The sequence below is a fragment of the Condylostylus longicornis genome, unplaced genomic scaffold, assembly GCF_029603195.1.
Source record: "Condylostylus longicornis isolate FDR11 unplaced genomic scaffold, ASM2960319v2 ptg000010l, whole genome shotgun sequence".
Lineage (NCBI taxonomy): Eukaryota > Metazoa > Arthropoda > Insecta > Diptera > Dolichopodidae > Condylostylus > Condylostylus longicornis.
The window spans coordinates 9298930-9325692 of record NW_026577979.1 but is presented as its reverse complement, the minus strand read 5'-3'; the positions used below and the strand labels follow the sequence as shown (position 1 = coordinate 9325692).

At 22.7% G+C, this 26763-nt stretch overlaps 1 protein-coding gene across 2 annotated transcripts in view; it reads right to left on the bottom strand.

The window, feature by feature from the left end:
* Positions 1–26763, bottom strand: part of LOC129618803 (teneurin-a) — a 364957-nt gene that overhangs the window by 246624 nt on the left and 91570 nt on the right. For both annotated transcript variants that reach the window (XM_055533811.1, XM_055533812.1), the window contains exons 6-8: positions 21830–22015; positions 13620–13766; positions 3566–3773 (exon numbers count right to left, since the gene is read on the bottom strand). In XM_055533811.1, the coding sequence (XP_055389786.1) occupies positions 3566–3773; positions 13620–13766; positions 21830–22015 (541 nt within the window). The remainder of the gene's footprint in view (positions 1–3565; positions 3774–13619; positions 13767–21829; positions 22016–26763) is intronic.

The window sequence follows — 26763 nt, the reverse complement described above, 5'->3', positions numbered from 1 at the left end:
TAAAACTTTGTTTTTTTTTTAATATTATAAAATATTCTTATAATCGACATGAAAAATTTGAAGGTTTAGACAAACACAAGGATGTAAAACATTAGACAACACACATTCTCAATGAAGTTCTATCATTATATTATTATTTAAATTGAATTTCAATATTTTACTAAAATTTTGTATATTTTTTTGGAATATAATTAAAAAAATTTTATTATTTTGTTGTTTTAAAAATTTAATAAATAAATGCAAACAATACAAACTATAAATATTTTATTTCTTTTAAATTGTAATTTTATATATATTTATGTATGTATAGAGTAAAAAAAAAATAATTTTATTCGAGCTTTTTCTTCGTATTTTCTAAATGTTGTGGCTTTGATATTTTAATTTTTTTTTTTTTTTGTTTTATTCAACTCGAAATGTTATTTTTTTGTATATTTATTTAATTTTTTTTTAATAAAATATTTTGCGAATTTGTGTTTTTTTTTCTTCTCTTTTGTTTAGGTGAAATTGGTAAAAAAAAAAAATTATAATTTTTTTCTTTTTTGGTTTCAATATAAAAATACGCAAGTTTTAAATTAAAAGAAAAATAAATATTTTTGATATTAACTGAAAAATTTTATAATGAACCAAATAAAGAAGTTAATCAAATTAAAAAATAGTCCAAAAAGGTTTACAAGAAAAGAAAAAGCTCAAACAAAAAATTTTTTTTTTCTTTTTTGTTTATTTCAAAATCTGAATTGATATGGAATTTTAATATATAAAAATTCTCCAAAAATAAAAGAAAATTATCAACCGTTCGGTTTTACATTACTATTTTAATATATAAAAATTCGGAAAATTTTTTAAGTAAAAAGGTGAATAGGTGAATTTCTGAAAAGGAAGACTTTCTAAATAGAATTTCTGATTTAATGAATATTTGTTCCCAATATTTATATTTATTCTGTTAAATACAAAACTTTAAATGTTATATTGAATAAATTAAAAATAGTGCACAAATAAATCTGAAGCTCCACTGGATCAAGTGCTATAATGAAAATCTATACGAAAAACTATTTTCTTAATTAAGTAAATTATTTTGTTATCATCTATAAAAGAATGACAAGAAATACATGTTGTCCTGATAATCTGTACTTATAAGAAAAATTTACGTTTGTATATTACAAGGAAAATATACGAATGGCAGTCAAAAATTTGTTAAACATTGCATTTGAGTAGAAAAATAAATGAATTGAGAGTAAAATTTCAGTCAATTGAAACTGAACTGAGAATGATACTGGATAAACTGGAGAATTTAACTGAGAATCATACTATTATTTAATATAATTGAATTACTCAATTTCTTAGTTTAATTACCAGAGAGCAAACTTTCGAGTACAAAATAATCATATAATATCTTTTCAATCTGTTATCTCATTAATAATGACAACACATAGGAAAACATTTATTTTGGTAAGGGTATGTATAATATATTGGAATTCTCTTCAATTCTTATTATTAAAATATTGTGATATATTATATTTGTGTTTCTTTAGGAGCAGTATGAAATTTCAAATTTTATTTTCAAATTAAATATAATATTATTAACTATATGGAACAACATAACTATCATCAAAAATTCTAAATTAACAATTATAATATTATTCACCTTTTATATTTTTTATTTTTGTATATATAAAATAATTTATTTTCATTTTAATAATTTAATTGATTTTAATTATATTAAATATGAAAACAATAAAATATAAATTATTGTTTATTAAATTTTGATTTATAATTAAAATATTAACAATAAAAATGTTAGTAGATTTTTATTTTTTATTTTAAATAAATTATTAAATTTCTAATTTCAACAAAACTTTTTCTTCAATATAATTATAATTATATAAATATTTTGTTTATAAAAAAGAAAAACTTAATATATTTAATATAATAATTATTTATTATGAAAAAAAAAAACAGAAAAAAAAATATTTATATAAAAATATTTTTTTTTTAATTGTGATTTTTTGGGAAAAATTAATTTTCTCATAAAATAAAATGATAGACTAACATTGAGAGGGGAAAAAGGATTTAAGGAGTAAACTAAGGTATTTATTTTATTTTTTTTTTTTCGAAATTATAATATATAAATATATATGTATATGCATGTACATATATGTGGTGTGAAATTATACAAGTTAATACAGCACATATATATGTATTAATGTATATATATTTATATAATATTATTTAATAGTAATATATATATTAATTTATATATAAAAAAATTCTACAAAAAAATATTGTGATTTAAATTATTTTAATTTTTTGTTTTTGGTTTTTAAAAATGATGAAATAAAAATATGCTAAGTTTTGTTTATTTAAAAAATTGTTTAAAATCAAAAAAATTATTTAAAATTAAAATAAAAAAGGATTTTTGGTTAAATTTATTTTTGTTTTTTTTTTCTTATTTATAATAAATCTTAACAATGACTTTAAAATTAAAAATAATATTAAAAATATAATTAAAATTAAAATTTCATATATGTGTATTTAATTTTATTTTTTTTTTTGTATATTTAAAAATAATTTAATAAATAAATTTTTTTTTTAATTATTTTTTTCGATTTTATTTTAATTATTTTGTAAATTTGAGCTTTTTTCTTTTCTTGCACCAAAAAATTGATTATTTATAAAAAGACGGAAATTATAACTTTATATATATACATTTTTTTTTTTTGAAAATAATAAATTTAAAAAAAAATACACTTCATTTGGTTAATTTGTGACTGGTTTTGTTCAAATGTCCTCATTGATTTCAAGAATTCTTAATAAAAAATTTGTTCTAAAATTATTATTAAATTTTAAATACGAAGACAAGATTGTTATTTAAAAAAAATAATATTAGTAAAAAAAAAAAAAACAAAAAAAAAAATAATTAATAAATTTGTGGTGCATTTCATAATTTTTTTTGTTTCCTATATCTCTTAAAACAAAATTTCATCCTGAATTCTGAATAATTTTCATACCAAAATTAATTAAAATTAAAAAAAAACACAAAAATATAATTTGTTTTTTTAATAATATTAAATTTTCTTTCTTATTCTTCTTTTAAAAATTTAATTTAATTTTAATTTTTCAATAGGTCGCTTCATTCGCCATTTTCAATAAGCCAGTCGCTCATTACATGGCGATTCGTTGTATACAATTAATATGAAGAATAAAAAATTTAATAAGAAAAAAAAAATAATAGTAGTAAATTAACTGAATTCTAAATTTTGTGGTTCTAAAATGAAAAAAAAATATTATCACGATTCTATATAAATAGAGATAATCTGATCTTTAATAGGAAAATAATTTAATAAATAAATTTTTATTATTTTAATAATAAATTCATTGTAGAAAATTGTAGATTTTTTTTTTATTGTGTGTAAAATTCGCGTAAAAAAAAATGCTAACTGACGATAATATTAATAATATAAATTTTATTAAAATTTAATTTTTTTTTTGTTATTCTATTTATATTTTTTCAAAATTTTCTATTTTGTTTTTAAATATAAATATTATATAAAATAAAATTTTTACTTACTTTTCGGTATATTCATCAACATGAGCATACGATTGTACAGAATTTTCTTCAATTAAAAATTTAACACGTTGATAAAATGATGCTGTTACAGATGGTGGTTGTTTTCTTAATAATACTTCAACTGGATCATTTGATGATAAACACATTATATGATCGGAACATGATGGATGTGCACAACATTCACTATCAGAGCAATCAGCCATACCATCTAGAATTGAAAATTCAAAAAAAAAATTTCAAATTTTTATTTTTATTATTTTAATTCGAATTCAAAACATTCAATATTTTATTCAAATTCTATTATATTCTTTGAAAAATATAATGTAAAAAAAAAAAAAACCGTATAAATGTATATAAAATGTTGCACGACACAAGGACACGTCAATCATATTATATTATAAAATACATTAAAATCAAATAAAATTAAAAAATAATCTATTTGAAATTTATGAACTCATATATACAAATATGATAGATTATGATGCTTTATGAACGTGGCAAATATACTTAAATTATAATCAGATAATTCTTCATATATATATATTATTTCAATCATTTAAAATTTAATTGCTCATTTTCATTGTCTCACTTTAAATGTATGATGCATTCTATACTTGACATTTTAATACTACAATCTTGATATTCTTGAAAAATTAATTCTAAATTAAAATAATTATAAATAATGATGTGAAGGTAAGCATAATTTTAATATATGTATGTGTTTATTTATTCATTTTAATATTTAAGCATTTCACTATTATCATTAAGTTGTAATTAATATCAATTTAAATTAAAATGTTTATTTTTTTATTTGTTAGATTTGAGTTTTAATAATAATTAAAGTGATTTATTTATTCTTATATAGAAAATTATTATTAATGCTGCTAATTAGAATGTAAGAGAAAATTATTAAAGTGATGTTGACATTTTTAATGATATTTATGTTAAAAAATACTTTGAAATAATCTCTTACGTTCAAATTGCAAAATATGTACATAAGCAACATTTTATTGTTAAAATATCAGTCTTATTTAAAATAGGATATTTTTGAAGTATAGAATCTTATTGTGTAATTCAATTCCTCATTAACGTGGTGAGAAGAGATTGTGAATTTAAAAATAATTTTTTCAATAACAATAATTGTAAATGTCTCAATAAGGTTCTCATTTTTTCTCATTAGATTATTTATTTCTTTCTCAATTGTTTTACAAAAATAATTAAGAGCGTAATATATCATGTAAAAATTTTTGATACTTTTGTTACGTGTTAAGTGAAGAGTACGAGCATTTATTGAATAATATACAGCAAAGGGAATTAGACAGTAAGTGAGAGTAATTTAGGTTTTAAATATTATCACCGTAATGTAAAACTTCATCTGAAACGAAGTGAGTTTGTATTATTAAGAGTATATTAAGATTTATAGTTCGAGAAATATTCTCGCTTAAAATTTATATTATTCTCTCAAGTCAATAAAAGGTTTTAAAATATCAGCGTGTGTATAAATGAAACTGAACCCATTGCCCAAATGAACTAAGTAGGATTAAATGCGAAAAAACAGAAAACTTTATATTTTATAACAGAAAAATTCCGCGTTTGGAAATTTTGGGCCAAAACGGCGATCCTGACTAACACTGTAATATAAATAACATAATAATATAGTAGGTATCTTTTTTGTTAATTACGTCGGTAATTATTATAAAAAGGTTTAGTCTTTTTTAAACAAACATTGTAAAAAGAGCACACGTTTTCAAATCTTTATGGAAATTTATAGATTAGCGCCTATGTTATATCACAAGTAAGGGGTGTATTTTTTTATTATTTTCTTACAAGATGCATAAATTAATTTCAATCTTACTATTTTTTTTTTTTAATAAATCATAATTAAGATTTTCCATTATTTAAATGTACCCCTTTTCCTGAAAATGTTAAATATTAATGCTTTATAAATTCTAATTAAATTGAATATAAGAAACACAAATCTAATTAATTCTTGTATATATATATATATATATATATATATATATATATATACATGCATTTTAATGTTATATGTAGGTCCATAAATATTTAGTTTTTAAAAGTAACAAAAATAAAAAAACATTAATTTATTATCCTTTTTATTTATTTATTTATTCTTTTTGTTATGTTTCGTACACATTTTTATTGTTGTACAAGCAAATAAATGGCATAGAGAATAAAAGGCAAGCAAAAACAAAAATTGATATAAAATTACAAAGTTAATTCATTTAAATTATAATGCTTTCACATTCTTTATAATTAAATTATTTTATTAATTAAAAATTATATCCTTTTTTTTTCTTTGTTCTTTTTTTCTATTGAAAGTGTTTTTAATTTAATATATATATACTAACATCAATTATTTAAATATATTTTAAGTACAATTTTAAAGAATTTTTATTATTATTCTGTTATAAATGATTTTTAATAGAATTTTATAGCCAACCCTACTTTCGTCCAAAACAAGGTTAAATAAATGGAAGGAAGAGAGGAAAGAGAGGGAGGAAAAAAATTCGATTTTAAAATTACATAATTCTTAAGTGCGAATTCGAGAGTAAAGCAATCATAAATATGCAATAAAATTTTGTATTATCCATTTTAAATAATATATTGTAAATGGATATATTGAGCTTGAATTTTAAACACTATTATTATAAAATTTCTTTGTGTATTTTTGCAATTTTATTTATTGATTTTAAAAAGTATGTAAATATGTTACAATATTAAAGATGTTTTCATCTTCTTTTTTCATTTCATTTTATTTAAGTGCCAGTGTACATGCATATTTAAAGGATTATATAATTGAATATAATTCAAGTAAAAGAACCCTTCATGTAATGAAAATGTTTTCCTCTTATATCCTCTCTTTTATACGTACAGCAAACACTTTAAATTTAACTCGTAAAGCTTTTTGAAATAATAAAGAAAATAAAAATAATAAAAATGGAGAAAAAAATAAGAATAGAATATTTCTCAGGATCTATGTATATAAGGGTATAGTACATCTATATTATTTAGATAAAATGAATTCATGAATTAAAGGACATTATTGAAGCAATGGATGTAAAGAAAAGAATTATAAGTTGTAACTTGAAAAAATAAATAAAAAAAATAAACATATTTAAAAAAAAATTTTTTTTTTCTTCTATTTCGATTTCTATTTTTCATTTGTGAGGATATCAAATATTTTCCTTCATTTGAAATCTTCTCTTCTTTTTTTATATATCTTTTTCTTATACAATTGAAAGTCTTTTATAAACTTCCTTCTAAACATTCTCTTTGTATTTTGTACATAAGTTTTCTTAATATTTATCATCGCATTCTCTATATTTATGTAAACCAGATTTTATTTTTAATTTTAGTTTTTTTTCTTGTTATTAAATATTTTTGTCTTGTTATGAGTGTACTTTATATTATAGGAGTTTAGCATAAAGGCAGCACCAGATCATTATTATTTGTCAGATTTTCATACTTATGTATTTTAAAGGACATTTTTTTTTTGTTGATATTTCAACAAAAGTAGATAAGCAATAATAATTCTTCGCAAAAGAATATAAAAAATAGGAAATTCTTCATATTAAAGGATAAATAATTTGCAATTGCATTTGGATTGGGTATACGCAGAATAGAAAATATCAGTTATAGTTATGGATTTTTAAGGTGACATAATGCATTGGGATAATCATAAAACGAAAAAATAAGATTGGGGAATTGTATTTGATTATTGGAGTTTTTTTCTTCTTCACTTTGTTTTTGTTTTTTCCTTCTTCACTCCTAGAAGGAGCATAGGGCTAGTGCATGATTTCTCATGCACTAGTTTCATAGCGTCATAGAGTTTAAAACTAGGTAGGTGACTTGCCTGCCGTAGTTTTTTTATTTATATTAATTATTTGAGGTTATTAATATTTACTGTTTATTTTTCTTAGTCTTTAGTATCGAATATTATGAATATTTGAAAATTACTTGTATAATATTTATTAGTATTGCATATTAAGTTATATAATATTGAATATAATTTTTATAACCTGCCCGGGGTTTGAACTCGAGACCCTTCGGTTAAAGGGCCGGTGCCATAACCACTGCACCAATGGTCAGATTGATTATTGGAGTAATGTGTATAAATTATTGGAGTAATGTGTATAAATTAAAATTATTTTTAAATATTTCAAAAAATTCGAGAGGCGGAGTCAAAGAGTCAGAGTTGCGGAGTCAGAATCGAAGTTAAGGAGTCATAGTAAAAAGGAATCAGAGTTAAAGTCAATGAGTCGGAACGGAAATCAGAAAATCGAAGTCAAAGGTTTACTGCTAAAAAATAAGAGTCAAACAAAGAAATATTGATGAAGGAAAAGAGTTGAAAGAATTGAATTCGATGCTTTAAAATATTTTCTATTCCAAATTTATATTCGAAGTAAATAATTTATTAAATATTTTAAATAAAAATCATCAAGTTTGAATACGGACTTGCAACTCTAATCGCCAGCTGCTATATTTTATGTCCGAAAAAGGTTTTTGATTAATTTACTGAAGAACTTTTCACTTAATTGATTTTAATGATGCATAAAAAATAAAATGTATAGGTAACCCTATAAAATATATTTTACTACAACTACAATTAGAATATCATTCAATCTGATTATTTTTTTTTCAATTCAACGCCGTACAACAAATTCTACGTTAGATGATTCTGTTAAAATGCAATTTAAAAAATATTATAGATTTGTAGAAAATATGAATTAAGGCTCAATTCATAATATATTTCTTTTCTAATTGAATCATTTCTCATCATTATATTGAAAACACATAGAACGAAAAATTTATAAAATCCATATTGTTTAAATTATTTTCTAACTCTTATACATTAATACTATTCATATACACTGTTGGTATTCTTGTTTAATATAAAGTTTATACTTGTACGTTTTCTACAATCTGCACGAAAATTATAGTGTATAATACCAGTATTATGCCATATAGCATATGTGCAATTTTAAATATTCGTGTTTTCCATAATATAGCTATATCCTAAATACGTAAATTTTCATATTAATTTTACACTTCAATCGCATCCTTAATTTCTTTTCATATATATATATATATACATATAGGAAATGAATCGTTGTTAATAATCATCCATTTTAGGTACACGAATACAGTTATGAGCCCTCTTCTATATAGGTATAATATTGCCGATAAACTAATTTATATTTTTTTATATTTTATGTATATTTTATTTCAAATAACTGTTTATTCGCTTGTGTAAATTGTAATAAAAATGATTTGAAAAGTGAAAAACAAAAAAAAAAGTGAATGAAAAACAAAATTTCCTTTATTATTTTTTGTTTATAGCTTTGTTTTTTTCTGTTTTGTTTTTTTTTTCAAATCATTTTCATTTTATTTGTCAAGGGAAATTGATTTTATTTGAAAAGTTCCCGGTGCAATTTTTTACCTTTAAATATTTACTCGGAAAATTAGGAAAAAAAAAATTGTAAATATTTTTTTTTTTATTTATTTACCTACATTTTTTTTATATGTTTATTTACTTTTGAATAAAACTTTGTAAGTAACAATCAAATTCAATGTACAATAAACAAGTGATTGTTCAAAAAAAAAAAAAAAAAATAAAAAAAAAAACAAGGAGTTAAACAAGGTAGGTAAATTGTATGTTAAAAAACACATACATACACATCCAAACCTTTAGTAAACTACAAGTTAGAAAATTTTATTTTGTTTTTAAATTGAGGTAGGAACAAATCGTAAAAGTAATCATCACAAGTTAGTAAAAAAAAAACAAGAAAATATTTAAAAAAAAAAATCGTTTCTTTTACAACTATAAAATTACAAAGTTTACTTGCTTTGTGTTATTAAAAAAAAATTTTTTTGTAAACACTACTGATTTATTGTTGAATGAATTGTAGAATATTTTTCATTTTAAGTTTATATTTAAAAATAAATAAAATATGTATATACCAACCCTTTTTTCACCGACCAAATCGCATACACTAAAGGAGATTTCGTGATGACACCAAATTGCTAATTTTGAGTTTTCAGTAGGAACGAACTTCTCCATGGCAGGGAAGTTTAAATAAAAAGATCGGTTTGTCTGTTGGTCTGTCAGTTTGTGTGAGTATGTGTGCACCTTAAGTACGGTTGAACCGATTTTCATGAAATTTTATACATGAGTCTATTTTGGCTATATCACTGATTAACCAACTTTTGGGATATATCAGGCTCCGGAAACTGAACCTTTTTCCAGACTGATTTTACATTTTTGAGCATATAAAGTGAAATAATTAAACAATTTCCTTGAAATTTCATATTTAAATTCGAGGTGTTAAAACAATGAACCTGCAAGTTTTTTGATAAGATTAAGGCTTGAAAACTGAACCAGGGGCCGATCTTACATTTTTTAAATGTAATTTAAATAAGTGCGGTTAGTAATGTGCTAAAAAAATACGGTTAGTAATGTAGTAGTAACATGAAATATTTTTTATATATTTTTTTATTATGTGTTCAATTTACATTCAGCACTGTATATTGGAGGTTGGTTACAGTAACCTTAAAATATTTCCAGAAAATTTAATATAGTAAAATTTAATATTTCTAATTAGAAATTTTTAAAATTTTCATAATATATTCTTATAAATAAATTTATATTAATTAATATATTTACATTTAATATGGGAAATGTAATAATTGTATAACACATAATTGATCCTTATATAAACAAAGCCCTACGTAGAGCTGACAATTACAAAGAATTATATTAAAATAATCGCAATACGACAGTGATTTCCATAATAACTAAATGATAACTAAATTTTTTACTACAATAACTAAATTGTTTCCAAATTGATTCCACAACAATACCTCTAAAAATTACTATTAAATGTTATCAAAATAAATAATCAAGAATAGAAAATGGGTAGTATAACAGAGAATATTCAAAAATTAATTTAGTGTTTCACGTACTTTCAAATTTTCATGTTCTTTTTAATGTTTCATTTCCACATTGTACTCAAAATATATAAAATGTGATATATGCTACAGGATCTACAATTAAAAATATTCAATATCCTATAAAATTACAAGGATGTTTTCATCCCTTTCAATTAAATCACAAAATTATTTTTAAAATTAAATTATTTTTGTTCGCTTTGTTTAGATTTATTTTGTGCAAACATTTAAAAACTATATCGTGGTTCAAACTATATGGTGCGAAAATTTGGTTTCTCAGACTATTTTGTCGGTATGTTTAAGATATTTTTTATTATTATACGTTTCTACATTATTTCTAGGTTTTTGGAAACAATATGACATATTACTATTATTTGGAATAAATTAACCTTTCTCAATTTGTTCTACATTGTTATAAAAATGTTTTTTTTTGGAAATTCTTAAAGATCATGCATTTTAACATTTGTATAGATTTGTATATTATGTCAAAATATATAACAGACAAATGCTGTTAATTTTCTGGAAGATTAGTAGTATCGATTTCCGTACTAAAACATTGTTTTTTAAATAATTACGACTTAAAATAATTGTGAAAATTTTAACATTATGTTTTTATATTAACTATGAATTTCAATAGAGGGTCCACCCTTTAGATATTTCTTAATTGATTGAGTAAACACTTATGTATTTGTCTAGAATTTTCCAAAAATGCAACTAATATAGCATAACAGATTTTTTCTTCAAATTTAGCACCTCTTTTCCCAAATTTTGCTTGAAACGTACTATAAAATTGAATTTTATCTATCAGACCTACATTCGAAATGAATATTGTAAACTGTGTATAAAAATTTGATTTATTTATTCACAAATTTTCACAAATTTGGCAAAAGAAAACTACCCTTGACATTAATACACACAATTTATAATATTTTTTTCTTTCGTCTTCTACTTCTTCTTCTTTTAACTAGATTTTTACAATAAAACTACGTAAATTTGGAAAATAAAAATTCTATAAAAAAAATTGAAATAAGAAGTTTCCTTTTTATTCTATTTTATTTTTCTTTATTTTTTGTTAATTCTTGTTTTTTTTTGTATATTGTTAATAATGTATGTATAAAGGATCCTTTCAATGTAATACAGAAGCCATTTAAAATTTAGGTAGGTAGGTAATATATACATATAACAGAGAAAGAAAATGTTTTTTTTTTTTAAATATAAATTTTAACTTTAATTTTTTTTTAAATTTAGTAGTACTCGCTGTTTGTAACATTTATTCAATTATTTTCTCTTTCAGTTTCTTTAATATTTAATTGTAGGTATTCTCATAATATACAATTGCACGCACATATACTTCATCTGCAATATTATATGTTTAAATGTATATGCATATGTACCCATATATCATTTTGAAAGAAAAAGAAAATTAATTTTCTTATTTCTTAAATAATTCTTAACAAAAAAACAAAAATTGAAAATAAACTTAAAATAAATATTCTAAAAAATTCAACTTCTTTAACTTGGGACTAAAAAAAAAAACAATTTTAAAATAAAAGGAGGAAAACCAATTATTTGTATAGAATGATGAAGAAAGTTTTGTTGCGCGCAAATGAATCTAAAGGTGTCAAACTTAAAAAAAAAAAACTGAGAAAAAAAAGAGTCAAAAACTTTTACAAATTTTCTTTTTAAAATGGTGCATTCTCTATTGGGTATACTTTAACACTCAGCGCAATGCCATCATGTTTTACTGATGGCTTTTAAAAAATAAGAGGAAAAAAAAACTTTTTCCTTATGTTTTGTTTTATTTTTTTTTTAATTTCACTCCCATTTCATTGTCGTCGTTTCGTTTCATTTTGTTCTTTGCAAACAGCAAACACAGAAAGAAAAACAAAAAAAACAAAATGTCGCGAATTCAATTGAACTTTTTTTTCCTCGTTTCCTATTATAAATTTGTAACTTTTTTCACAAAACAAAAAAATCAAATAGTAAAAAAAGAAAAACCAATAATTCTTTTTTAAAATAATAAAATATAACAGAGAAGTAGTTACGGAAAAATGAAGGCAACCGAAACAAAACAGAAGAAGAATGAAAAACACTTATCGTGCTAATATTTTTCATTTTCAATGTTGCCCAGTTTTTCCGTTTAATATTTCATTTTGTACAAAAAACAAAAAAGAAAATTGAAAAAAAAAATTACCGTTCTTTTGTTCTTCTTCTACGCTATTACGAATTGAGTTTACTTTTTTCTATTTAATTTTTATTTGTTTTTTGTTTTTTTTTTAAATTTTATTGTACTTTGAAGTTGAATTCACTTCATTCTTTTTTTAATTTTTGTTTATTTTTTTTTCAGTGTACATATAAGAAAGTTTTCTTTCAATTGAAAACGAAAGAAAAAAATTAAAAACAGAATAAAATAATAAAGTTCCGGACTTTTAGGCAATAACATTCGAAAAATTTGGGTCAGTCACATTTTATAATATTTTGTATAGTTTATGAGTTGCCTAAGTACGTAATACATAAACGCATTTAGTTAGTAAATTCTAACAATATCCTTTATAATATTTTATGTGAAGAAATTATAATATGCAGTAAAATATATTTTAAAATTTGATTGTCTTAAGGCTGGCAATGTATAGAAAAGCAGAAAATTGTGATTGGCTCGACTTGATCAGATACTCATGTACCGAAGCTGAATTGAATTCAAAAAGACAGTATTATTGCGTTTTAAATTTATATTATCTGCCAATATTTGAATAAACACAAATCACTCAAAAATTACTTTAATTCAAAGTGTGTCGATTCGATTCCATATATGCGCGTAAGATTGTTGAACATTAATATTTTAGTATAAAATCTATTTAACCTAAAAATGTTTAATTAAACTTAAAATATTTTGTAGAATTTAGTAAGTTATCACAAACGTTTGTTATGATCAATTATAAAATATTAAAATGTATAATAATTTCATATATCTTCATTATTAAATAGTTAAGCCCCTATATGTATGCAATTTTGATATAATTTTGAAATGGAAAAAACATAAAATTTGTATACATAGCTATTAGAAATTTGAAAAACTACTTACCATGATCATCATCAATATTATCTTTACAATTCATTTCCAATGGTATTGAGCAATCAGATCCAGCCCAACCTTCAATACAATCACAACGATATTCACCTTCTTCTAATGTACATTGTCCATGTCTTGAACAACCATTTTCACATCCAGCTAAAATTAAACAATTAACAAAATTAAAAATTAATTAAATATTGTAGTATTGAAAAATTTAATTATACAAAAATTTAGAGAGTCATTGAGTAAATCAGAATTTTATTGAACACAAAATTACGATAAGAACAAATAATTTTTTTCTTAAGAGCAAACGGTGAAACTCTAAAGTACTTTGGTTAGATAGAATTCTAACTCCTCAATCTATTTGAGGAATCAGAATTTTAATTTAAATTAATACCCACAATCAGAATATATATTCTAAATTTTTAAATTTTAATAAAATATTAATTAAGCCAGACTATTATTCCTGAAATTTAAGATCCAATTTCTTTCGTAAATACAAGATTTTTATAACATTTAAACGATATTGAACCCAAGCGTGAACCATATGAAGCCATATAATATTTTCAACACGACTAAGAACAAAAAAATCTAAAACAGAGTGGATCCCAAACGTAAATAGTCTTCAGAATGCAAAAATTTATTAACGGACAATTTAATATAAAATTTATTATAAAATTTCGACCCCACTTTTATTTTATTCAAAAAATACAAATAAATACATTTTATTATTATGAAAAATTATTGCACTATAAAATAATAAATTATACAAAAAAAAATAATCAAATAATAATTGTTATAATAATAACAATAATAAGTTCAGCCTTCATTTAAAATAATAATAGTCGCATAAAACAATAAGAACAAATAAAAAATGAAAAAAAAATCTAAGGAAATTAATAATTCATTTGACATCCTGTGACAGGATTTATAGTATTTAGTGGGTGTACTTGAAATTATTATAAAAAAAAAATAACCCCTCTATGTTATACAGTTATCCTTTATTATTATAACTGAAAAGTAATACGATATGATCTTCTCATTAAATTTCATACCATTTGTATAGAAACCAGTTCCCTTGTTTTTTAATTCCTTTTATAAAATTTTTTTGTTAAAAAATCCTAATTTGCATAAAAATTTTTTAGTAGTGTATTTAAATATGACCGCAACGAAATTCCGATTATTATTATTTGATTATATTTAATGATTATCAACCCCTCAATAAATAAAAATTTTAATGTTATAATATTTAAGAGTCATTGCAATTCCTTGGAATTGCACCAAGTTTTTGTTTGAAATTTTATTAAAGACATTTTTTTGTTTGGGTTCTTATTATTTATATAAGATTTTTATGAAATTTATTTACAATGTCCAGCTCGATAAAATATAATTTTTCACACTATATGATTTTTTATGGTTTTTTTTTTTGTGTAATAAAATCAAAAGACTATTGTAGGTATGGCATTCTGTTTTTGGATTTTGATAGTGTCGAAAATAAATTTTAAATATTCGTAAATATTTTTTTGACGATGATTTAATAACTAGTTTGTGATAAATTTTTTATAAAGTAGAAAATAATAAATATTTCAATTAAATTAATCAGGATTCACCACATAAGGTATTCCTTATTATTTGGAGGCATGAGAGCAACTATTTGAATAAGGGGATCCATTTTATTTAGGCTACTAATTTAAATTATTTTTCTGATTGTACTTGTTAGCTATTGCCTCAAAAATAGTTTAATGTTATTGGTACATACTTGACGATCCTGCAGATGCACTATTTTTAAAGTTTAATTTATATGGCTATTTTTGAAATGTGGATAAGATTTTTTGTGAAAATGCTCATTTTCAATTCAAATGAAATTTTTTTTTTGAAATACAGTCTTATTTGATTGTCGAAATATTTGGGAATTTCAGAGTTTGTTTACTGAAAGGACTTTCAACAACCATATTAATTCAATTTTTTCTTGATAGTGTCACTTCATTACTTTATATACATTCAAATTTACATTCAATTGAGCATAAATTGCGCTGAAAATCGTGTTTCAATTGGTATAATATAAAGAAAGAATTCAATTGGTATATTAATTAATTAAATTTGAGCATATTAATCAAATTTTATAAAATTAATCGGTTTACTCTTTAGACTGCGACTATTGATGGGCATTTAGAGAATAAAAGAGCTTTCCGTTCCTACAAGTAGGGGTTGTATCTAATAACTTATTTAAAAATTCTCGTATTCAAATCAATTAAAAAAATTTTAAAGTCAAATAAAAAATCGTATCATTGTTCATAAATTTCAACATGTTTTCTAAACCTTATATTTAAAATATTTACAGGAACTATCATTATTTATTATAATTTCCGGAATTTGCGATTTTTTTTACAAAAATGGATCATGTTAAATATTTTTTAATATCTTTTTAAATTATGATATTAAAACAAAAATTTTACAAATAAAAACTGTACCGGGAATTTTAAAATATTTTCCAAAACTTGTTCCTCTGGATTTTTTTTTTCTAATATCTGATTGTTGTTAAAATATTTCCTATTTTTTTAAGACTTTATAAATCTTTGCTACGAAAAAAAAACTATTGTTTTTTATGTTTTAAAATTTTTGTACGGATTTTCGTATAGGAAATAAATATTTTTGTTTCCTTTGTAAAAAGAATTTGTAGTTCATAATTTTCGAAAATTCTAATAACATTCCCAAGTTTTTACAATTTATAATAATATTGTGTATGTACAATGAAAAGACTCTTTAAGTGCCTTAAATTTTAAATATTTTGTACATATTTTTTATATTTTTAAACATTTCCTCAATTATTTTGTTTGGTCAGGTACATAAAATACTTGGAAAATTTCTACTGAAAGTAAAAAATGTAAAAACCTACGTAATAAAAAATGTTCTCAATAAAAAAAGAATATTTTCTGGTATGCTTAAGCAAAAAAAAATGTTGACAAAAATGTTTTTGCAAAATAATAATAAGATTTTTACCATTGGTCAAACAACGCAAATTTTTTTCAGCAGATTTTTAAAATATTAGCTGAGTTTTTTGACATTTTCATATTCAGACTTTAAATTTGTCACAAAAAAAAGAAACTTTGCCGTAAAATGTAAAAAACTAGGTAATTCACAAAACGAAAAAAAAAAGAATATAAAATAATGTCCATTGTACGTAAATAACATAAAATTTTTAATTTTAATAAAAAATTATACTTTCCATTTACTAAACTGTATTATGTTTCGTGCGCATTACACGCAATTTATAAAAGCCGATTTTCTTCGGGAAATTATCTAATGGTTTTAAAAGAATTTTTTCATAAAAACATAATTTGTATATTTTGTGTATAAAATGTAAAAAACCTCTGTCTTTTCCGTGTAAAACTTTACATAAATTGTGTATAACATAGTAAAAAACTCGATGTTCCCGTGTAAAATGTAGAAAACTGTTTACTTTGTACAAAAAATGTAAAAAACCCTGTGTTTTGTGTATAAAACATAAAAAACTATGTAGTTCGAGTATAAAATGTATGAAAACCTCGGTATTTTACATGGAAAACGTTAAAAAACTCTAGAGATTCTACTAGACTCTAGAAATTCTACTAAATGACCATTTGTTTTACTTTTCAAATTCTTAAACATTTACAAAAAAAACATTTTTTAGTAAATCATTAACAACGTGATTTAAAAATAAGTAAAATCAAATCAAATTATTCAAATTTTATTGTAAAACTTGTAAGGTTTTTTACATTTAGAACAATCTCAAATTTTTAATACTGTAGAATTTTTATAGAATTTAAATAGAATTTTGTTAAATAAAATTTTGATTATTGTTCAAATCAGTGTCCTGTTGTAAGACGACATGATGAAAACTTACGTTCTTCTTACGTTCTTATTGACGCGATTACGTTCTTATTCTTTAAAATAAATATTCCAATGCTCTTATGTTAAGAAAAAGTTGATAAAGCAGAAGAAAGGGGTAAAAAAAGCTACCTATTTACCTTTCTTTAAAAAAAATTATTTAAAAGAAAACATTTGAACTTAAGCTTCTAAAACAATCAATTGTCATTAAAATAAACTTCCTACAATTTTTTTCTCATTGTCTCTTGGGTATTTCTGTAAAACACCATTACGTAAGTAATTTTCACATAAAATTCTAAGAATTTTTTATTTGTTTGCGACTTTTTTGTGATTGTTTAGTTCGAAAGCAAGGATTTAAAAAAAAAATGTTATTGATTTGGAAATTTTTGCTAGCTACGTAAACTCTTTATATGCTTTAATTTTTCGGAATCCTTTTAAAGTGCTTTTAATTTTATTTTACAATGTCGATCAGATTTTTTATTTTTTGATACTAAAAAACTTTGGATATTTTCTTGTTTTCATATCACAGCTAGAATATTTTCTTGATGTATTTTGTTTTTGTCTTAAATTTTGGGTTTTCTTTTTTTTTTTTCAAATAAAACTTTCTAATTTTCTGATAGTGATTTTTCATTCTACTAAATACAATAAATTCTTAAGTATTTTCACTTTATTTAACAGGTTTTTCTTCTTTTCATTTTTTTATAACCATCCATCCCTCTTGGTATTCCTTTTATAAAAATATTCTCACATTTTTTTATTTCCTTGCTCCCTACACAATATCCTTAAGTTTTTCTATATAGTTATAATGTTTTAAGCAATTTAAGCTTTTTACATAATATTATGGTAGCAAGCGTCGTATACTTGTGTGAACTTTAAGTAAAAGGAAAATTAAAGAGAAAAACAAAAATTTTTTTATGATGTTTTGTTTTTTGTTTTCATTGCTGGTTTTTTTATTCCAAATCTTTTTGCATTTATCTTATTTAAGGTGCTTGCTTATTTGTGAATAAACCTTTACTTAGTATAAAGGTTCTTATATAAAATATATATATATAGAGATATGTACATGTGATCATAAAATATCATTATATACAAAAATACATAACATTAAGCTGAAATAGTCAATGACATGAAGATAAAACGATTACATTACCGGCGGGATATACGAAAATATTACCAAAAAAAAAAAAATAACAGAAAAGACAAAAAATTAATATAATGAAATGAATAATTCTTGTCAACTTTCGGCACTTAATTTATGACAAAATTTTGGATAATTTGGAATATAGATGACCAAAATGCGTCACGCAGTCTTAATTTTATATTATTAATAGCCACTGACATCATTGACATATTGCAGTTTGTCCAACTTACATAATCAAAGTACATTTCTGAAATCAAACGGCAAGGCTAAAGTTATTAATGTATGGCTCGTCAAATTTAATAATTTTTACAATAAAATACTCGTAGTGCTCCACATCTCATTTACTATTTTTCCTCCTAAAAAAGTTCTAATCTTTACGATTCTGTAATTTTCATCTTTAAACATTATTAAAATATTATTTTTGTAACAAATTTCAGAGACTTATAGTAAACAGCTATGGCTGCTAAACTCTTAGTCCATTCAGATCTTGGTGGCGAATATTAGAGCATCCAAATACAAGGCTTAAACTAACAAATTTATGATTGTAATAAAGTTAATAAAATTCGAATATACTAGAATTTATGTATTAAAGAAGTTGTGTGAAATATACACTTTTATGAATGAGAACGTAACTTTGAATAATATAGGATCTATAGGGTATTCAACTGAAAAATATATTTTCCTCGCGTTTTTGGTTTTCAACGCAATAACAAAATGATGTGCTGTTGCCTTAATTTTTTTTTTTACGAAGAACTGCAAATCAAATATTAATATGGCGTCGCAATCACATTATTCGTACATCTATGCATATGTATATCTTCGTATATGCATTGTACACTCACAGTCTAATTAATAAGAGATTAGGGGTGAATGAGAAATGTAATAAGAAATAGGTATTGTTCAAATAAAAATAACAATAATAATGAGCTTCTAAACGAAGTAATAAATTTTAAATTATCAATGCCACTGGAAAAAGACTGGTATTGTGAGCATGAAAAATATTCGAAAAAATCATAAAAAAAGGAAAACGAAAAAATGCTTAAAGCATCATAGTCTGGCAGATAACCTCTCTTTTGAAAATACATAAAAAGACCTAAAAAACAGCAGAAATTTCCCATAAAATAAGAAAAAACTAGAAAGAAAATAAAAGAGTTACAACAGATGAAAATAAAAACCTACCTGAATTTTATAAAGGAAACACCAAAAACAAAAAACAGAAAACAAGTAAGCAACACAAATTCCGAAATAAAAGCATTAAAAAATCCTTGAAGTTACGAAAAAATTTCGTTTGAAGTTTTTTGAAAATTTTGTTTTCTTGTTTTCTCTCTATTTTTTATTTATCTACATTTTTCCACTCATTTTTTTATTCCTTGTGAAGGTGTGGTGGTATATTTGACTACCTTATAGTCGGATCTAATCAAAGAGAAATGTGAAAAGCGGAGAATAAAAAAAAATTAATTTTTTTTTTCAAAAAATTCATTTTTAAGGACAAAAATTAGATTTTGTCATCTAATTCCTTTTTATTTTAGAATTTTTTCGTTTTTTTGTTTTTTGTTTAGTGTGTGCTGTTGAAAGTTTACTCCTTCACAGAGAGAAGACGAGCAGATAAAAAATTCAAAGGATTTTGTTTATCCTTTTGGATTTGTAATGTATTTTTTTTCTGTGTTGTTGTTGGTATCTGACATTTTCCAAAAAGAAAAAAAAAAGCAACCTGGAATGCAAAAACACAACTTTGTTGAAAAAGACAACAACAACAAGGAGTAACAAAGTTTTTAAGGTTTGGAATGAGATGAAAATCAAAGGTTGGGATGTCAATAGGATTAAAGTTAAAAAATTTTGTTTTTTCTTTTTATTTTTGGAAAACTTATCACAAACTGAAGTAAAAATATAGAAGTGGAACCAGAAAAACATGTAGACTTTAAAAAAAAAAAACAAATAGTTGTGTTTTTTTCTTTAACCATATTAGATAGTTTCTGTCCAATTTCTTTTTAAATAATATTGAAATTAAATTTTAAGTAGACATTTTGTTTTTGCTTTCCTTTCCAGAAGCGTGTGTTCGAATGTAAGCATAGTAAAATTTCTTAATCTATTTTACTTATACATAAAGTGAATTGATTTTTTTTAAATTTTCTATTCGACGTTGATTTTCTTATTGATTTTTAATCTCATTTCTATATTGGAATTTTAAAATAATAATATTTTTTTTTTAAAGAAAAACATGGGGAAAAAAAATCGATTATTCTAAATGGTATTCTATAGACTAGAATGACAGATGACATTTACAGAAATGTGGGATACTACAGACAAATTTAGCTTCGATATTTAGATTTCTTTGAATGAAAAATGTTAAAGACAATATTCATTTGTGTGTCTATAACATTTATAAAATTAAAGAACGCAATTCTGATTAAAACTCAGTTTTCAAGCTCCAAATTTGTATAATTATTCAAAACAAAATTTGAGTTAAAATATTTTCAAAACGCAAATTTTTATGCAAGTGAATTCGTCAAATAAAATTAGCCATATAACTATAGACTGAGCGCAATTGAATTGTATGAAAATATTTATACAATTTATTATTAATTTTACTTTTGAACGCCAATATCCTTGCAAAAATCACCGTGTGCTTCATTATTTTGACCGACCCTTACTTTTTTTATCTCAATATTATATGAAATATTCTTGTCTATTAATTGTCCTAGTCATAAAGACCTTTATGACTAGGTAAAACTTTTGTAAGACAATGTATACAGCTCAACAACTTTTGAGGTACAGGAACTTTAAGCTAATATCGAGCATTTTTTTTTTGCTTTTTAAAAATTCTTTCTTTCATCAAATAGGCAGATTATTTAATAATATTTAGAAACCGCAGAACAATGAATTTTCTTATGAATATCTACATTATTTGTAATATTTTAAGATTTCGGAATCACATACCTTCAAAGTTCGAAAAATTTGAATTTTAACCTTATCATTTTTATAAAAGTTCTAATTTTTATTGTGAAGTTACATAGCACTTTTTTCTAATTTTAACACAACTCGACATCATGCTTTAGCGGTATATCACAAATTATTTTACAAGTATTTATTTTCAAATTGACCATAAAAAAGTGTTTACTATTATAATAGCTGACAACTCATAATAACAGTAACTTTATTACAGTACAACCGTAATTACTAGTAAAAATTTTTAAAAAATTTAAAAACTTACGTAAAGTACAATGTCTTCCATTCCATCCTTGTGAACAGACACAAGTACCATTTTTACATTGACCATGTTCAGAACACCGACTATCACAAGGTAATTGATCACAAAGATTTCCAGTCCAACCAGGATTACAACGACATTTACCAGATTCACAAACACCATTTGGTCCACAATCAAGACTGCAAACAGCTGTAAAACAAAAAATTTAAAATTTAATATTGAGTGAGATTTTTTTGAATAATTTGAAATTTTATCTTAAATTAAAAAATATTAATTTTTTGAACTTTAGCTTTCTAAATCTGTATTCAGTATCTATAATATTATGTAACTACACCTTCTAAAACTCTGAGCATTAAATTATTATTCAGTTTATCTTCAGTTTTCATTTTCGGTCTGACATTTTCCTAACAAAGTGAACTTTAAATATTAATTTTTCAATCTTTCTATTAAAAAAATTTTATTAAATTTTTCGAAATCTTTTTTAATATTTAATAAATTCTAACATCTCATAACATACTCATAATGCGGAAGTTATTTATTAGCAAAATGAAAATGAGCAAATCATCAATTAATTTCTTTGATTATAAAAAATTAATTATTGTATACAATACTTTATTAAATCTCTCATAACCCCTCCTGTATACATTTAGTGTACAGAGACGATACTAAAGTATTAAAATAATTATTTTCTATTCTATTAAATGCATAAATTTCATTAGCTCAAATAACAAGGAAGTGTTAAGGACAAAATGCAAAAAAAAAAAACTAAAAAATTTTAAAAACTTTAGAACTAAACTATTGTAGAAAATAATTATGACACTTAATAAGCTCAACAACAAATTAGTTTTTCCATCTTATAAAATATCCTTATCATTTAACCAAACATAATTATTTCATGCAAAAAATAAAAAAAGTAGTTCACATCCTATTTTTCATAAATTTTTAATTTTATTTTATATTTCCTCATACGTATAAAAGTGCTCTCATAATGTCCACCTATGAAAATAATTGTACTTAAAAAAAACCCACAGCTAGTAGTAAAAAATATTCCTTTATCTTATAAATTTTGTAGAGCAATTCAGAAATCAGCTATATGGTTAATAATTTAGCAATCACTAATAATTAAGAACGAGAATATTTTGTACCAATTGAGTCCAATCTTATATTTGATTTTCATTTATGACATAAAATTCAACACAACAATAAATTTTCTCTCTCATATTTATTAAAATGTTCCTTGGGTGCATTGAAATTTTAATATTGTGAATCCTTATATCAAAACATAAAATGCCTAAACCTTATATACATTTTATATGCTCACTTATAACATGTATTATAAATTCATATACAAAAAAGAAAGGCAAAAAAAAAAATACGTAAAATAAAGAAACAATTTTAATTGAGGATATCCTTGCGTTATCCTTGGCCATTTTATATTCATGTATACATCCGTATAAAATGTGCTACATAACATTATTGTATAAATAAAAATGAGAATTTTTCAACTTTTAATTAGAGCAAATGTTTGAGAAATGGGAATATTATATTATATAGATAGGTATACATAATATAAACAACTGTTATACACATACTTGAACCCCATACAATAGTGTATAATATATTATCTACATATTGTATTATATGTGATGCGACAAAATTGTATATAGGCATAAACATTTTATGTGCAACATTATTTAGATATATAACAGATATTCATGTTTGAATTGAAATTTTAAGGGTATTTTGAAAATGAAAAATGTAAAAAAAAATAAAAATAATAAGAAAATTAATTTAAAGCAAAACGACAAATGAAAAAAATTTGACTAAATGGACAAAAACAAAACTTTGTGCCAAAACAAAATGCAATAAAAATTGTGCACTATAAAAATGAAAGCATACGAACATTAAAATTTTTGGATTTGTAGAAATCAGACAAGAAGAAAAAGTAAGAATAAAATAAAGGAACAAAAAAAAAATCTTAAACTATGAAATGTCCTTGAAATGAGTTTTTGGTTCTATTTTTCATATTTTTTATATAAAAAGAACAAAAAATGAAAAAAAAAAAAATAAAAATGTATGAAAAGATTTTTTCCATTTTAATTTTGTTTCTTTAATTGTTTTTCTATTTTTGCTCTTTTTTCTTCTTTCTGATTTGCAACAATAAGAAATTAAAAAACAAAAATAAGAAGGACACAATCGAGAATTGCATATAAGAGTAAAAGAAGAGAAAATTAAAATTAAAAAAAAAATTCTCTCATATGACAAATATTTTGTAGTTTTGGTAGTTTTTTGTTTTGTTTTTATTTTCCCCCCCAAAAAAAATTCGTTAAAGAAAAACTAAACAAAAATATTTTTTATTCGTCTGTGTATTTTTTATGTTTTTCGTTCTCAAATGTAATTGAAAATTTTGTCTTATAACTTGAGTATAGAAAATGCAATGTGCATGGTAGTTTGTAATTTAATATTTAAGGAAAGGACAAAATTTGTTAAGAAAATTATGTTTAAGGACTGAAATAGTTAAGTTTTCTTTATTTTTAGAATTTGACTTTTTTGAAAACCGTCGATATCCGCGCTAATACTGAGCGATTTTGAAACAAAAAAATAAGTGAGCTGTACTTGGATATTCTTTTAGAATTAATTTTCATTTAGACTTTAAAGTTTTTATATACAAAAACGTAGATAATATGATTTTTTTTTTTTTCAATTTATACACACATATATTAGTCCTAGTTGGTTGCGTTTTATTCCTTAAAAGTTGATTGATCCAAGTTAATTGAGGAACTATTAAAATAAAAGCAACTTTTTTTAATTTTGTTTGATAATACGGCAATTATTTTACCATAATTGCCGTATTTATTTAACTATTTTTTAATTGACACTGAATTTGGAATAGGAGGATTCTACATATTTATTTCGAATTGTGGCTATATGAGATTTTTCAATTTTTTATAATGATAAATTTTCAGTTGAATTTTTCAATTTAAAACACTGAATTTTCTGCATCATGTAGTGCATCAAAAATTTTTTAATAAAAATCATATTTCTAATTTCATTTTTTGAAAAAATATTGTTCAATACAGGAATATTCAATTTTTTTTATAACAAACCAATATTGCAAGAAATCAATATAAATCACAATCAACAGTGTTTACGGCAGAAGTTTAGTTTTCTATTATTTTGAAATTTTTCGTATAAGATGACTGCAAAATCATATTTTATTAAATTCCATAAAATTTAGAATATTACGGCTTTATTCGCTTAAAGCTTGAATTTATTTCTACTGAACAATTCTATGTTTATTTTGTGCCCTTTATTCTCCAATTAAGTATTTTATGCATAAGAGATAAATTAAAAGAAGACCTAAAAATTATGCTTTTAAACTGAATTTTTGTATTTTCTATTCAATTAAAAATATTTATTTTTATTTCACTTTTTTGAAATGGAGGCTATTCATTTTAATTTACGTTTTCATAAGTGTGTGAGTAAGGTTAATTAAAAGGAATAAAAAATTACATAAAACAAACAAACAGAGTTAAATTTGAGCTTCAGATTAAAACTGAATAAGAGACATAAATTAGTGTGATCAATTCTTTGGTCCTTGAAAATTTCATCTTATTCGTTTTTTTTAAACATTGTCAAGCTGTTTTGAAATAATCGAATGAATTCTCTAGGGTTATGAAAGGATTTTTTTTTTCGCTTTTAATAATAGTATATAACTTAAGGTTCGAAAAGTGCATTGCAAATTTACACGTTCTTCACTCTTATATATCGTCGGCTGAGAAAGAAAACAGCGTATAACATTTATACGTCGTTATCCGATTTTATCACCATTGGATTCTCCATAGTCGATTCTATAAGTTGAGTTACTTTATATTTCTCTAGCTTTTCATTTTAACATACTTTTTAAATAAAAACGAAAATATTGTATAAAGCATTTTTAGAAACTAATTAATAACAAAATAGCGTAAAATGCGTTTACTTTGTTTTATTGCCAAACCGTAACTTTTTACAAAATTTAAAATAACGTAATGAATTCTTACACTATTTTGGTAGAAAATTTATCATTCAGTTGTTAATTTCAATACCAAATAAAAAAGTGTATGTTACTTTTACACGCTTTTTAAATTTTAATAAAAAAAATTTTTGCAATAAACTGAAAAGTAAAACAGCGTAAGAACTTGATACACTGTTTCATATTGTCTTATACACTACTTTAATTTTGAATTTTGAATCGTCTTCCCTGGCAAACAATGCAATAAAACAGCGTACAAAACAAACGTACATATGTACATTATACTTGTTTAATTTTGTTTAATTCTATATGCATCTTCATGTATAAGACAAATATTTTTAACAAATAAGTATTCTGTTGGATTTTGTTGATCAGTACAGAACTTAAAGTTATAACTTTTTTAATAAGTGAAGCAAATAATTAATAATTTAAGGCAAAATTTTATACTCACAACAATTAAAATAATTTTGTTGTGTTACGTAAAAAGAAAAGGAATAAAAATTTTAATGATGAAGAAGTGGTAACGTTTTTCGAGAAGTCACCAGAAAATTCTATTACACACTTTTCTTCTGGCTCTGATGACAATTATGAGCCTAGCAAGAGTTCAGCATCTGAAACGGGTGAAGCGGAACCAGAAAAACTTACGGAATGTTTTATAGACTAAACGTTTGATAATGAAACCATTACATCTACATCAGCGGAAACACTAATCGAAAAAATTTTATAAAGTACTAATCTAAGTGAAAATGTAAAAAAGCAATAAAAAAAATTAAAAAAGAAAGAATTCAAAGCAAAAGAACGTTACAACGGAATTTGCAACTGCCAACACAATTGCGTTGAAAAATTTCCTTAAGATGCAAGAATTAATAGTAATAATTCGTATTGAAAGCTGGGTGATTATGGAAAGAAAAGATTATTTCTAAAA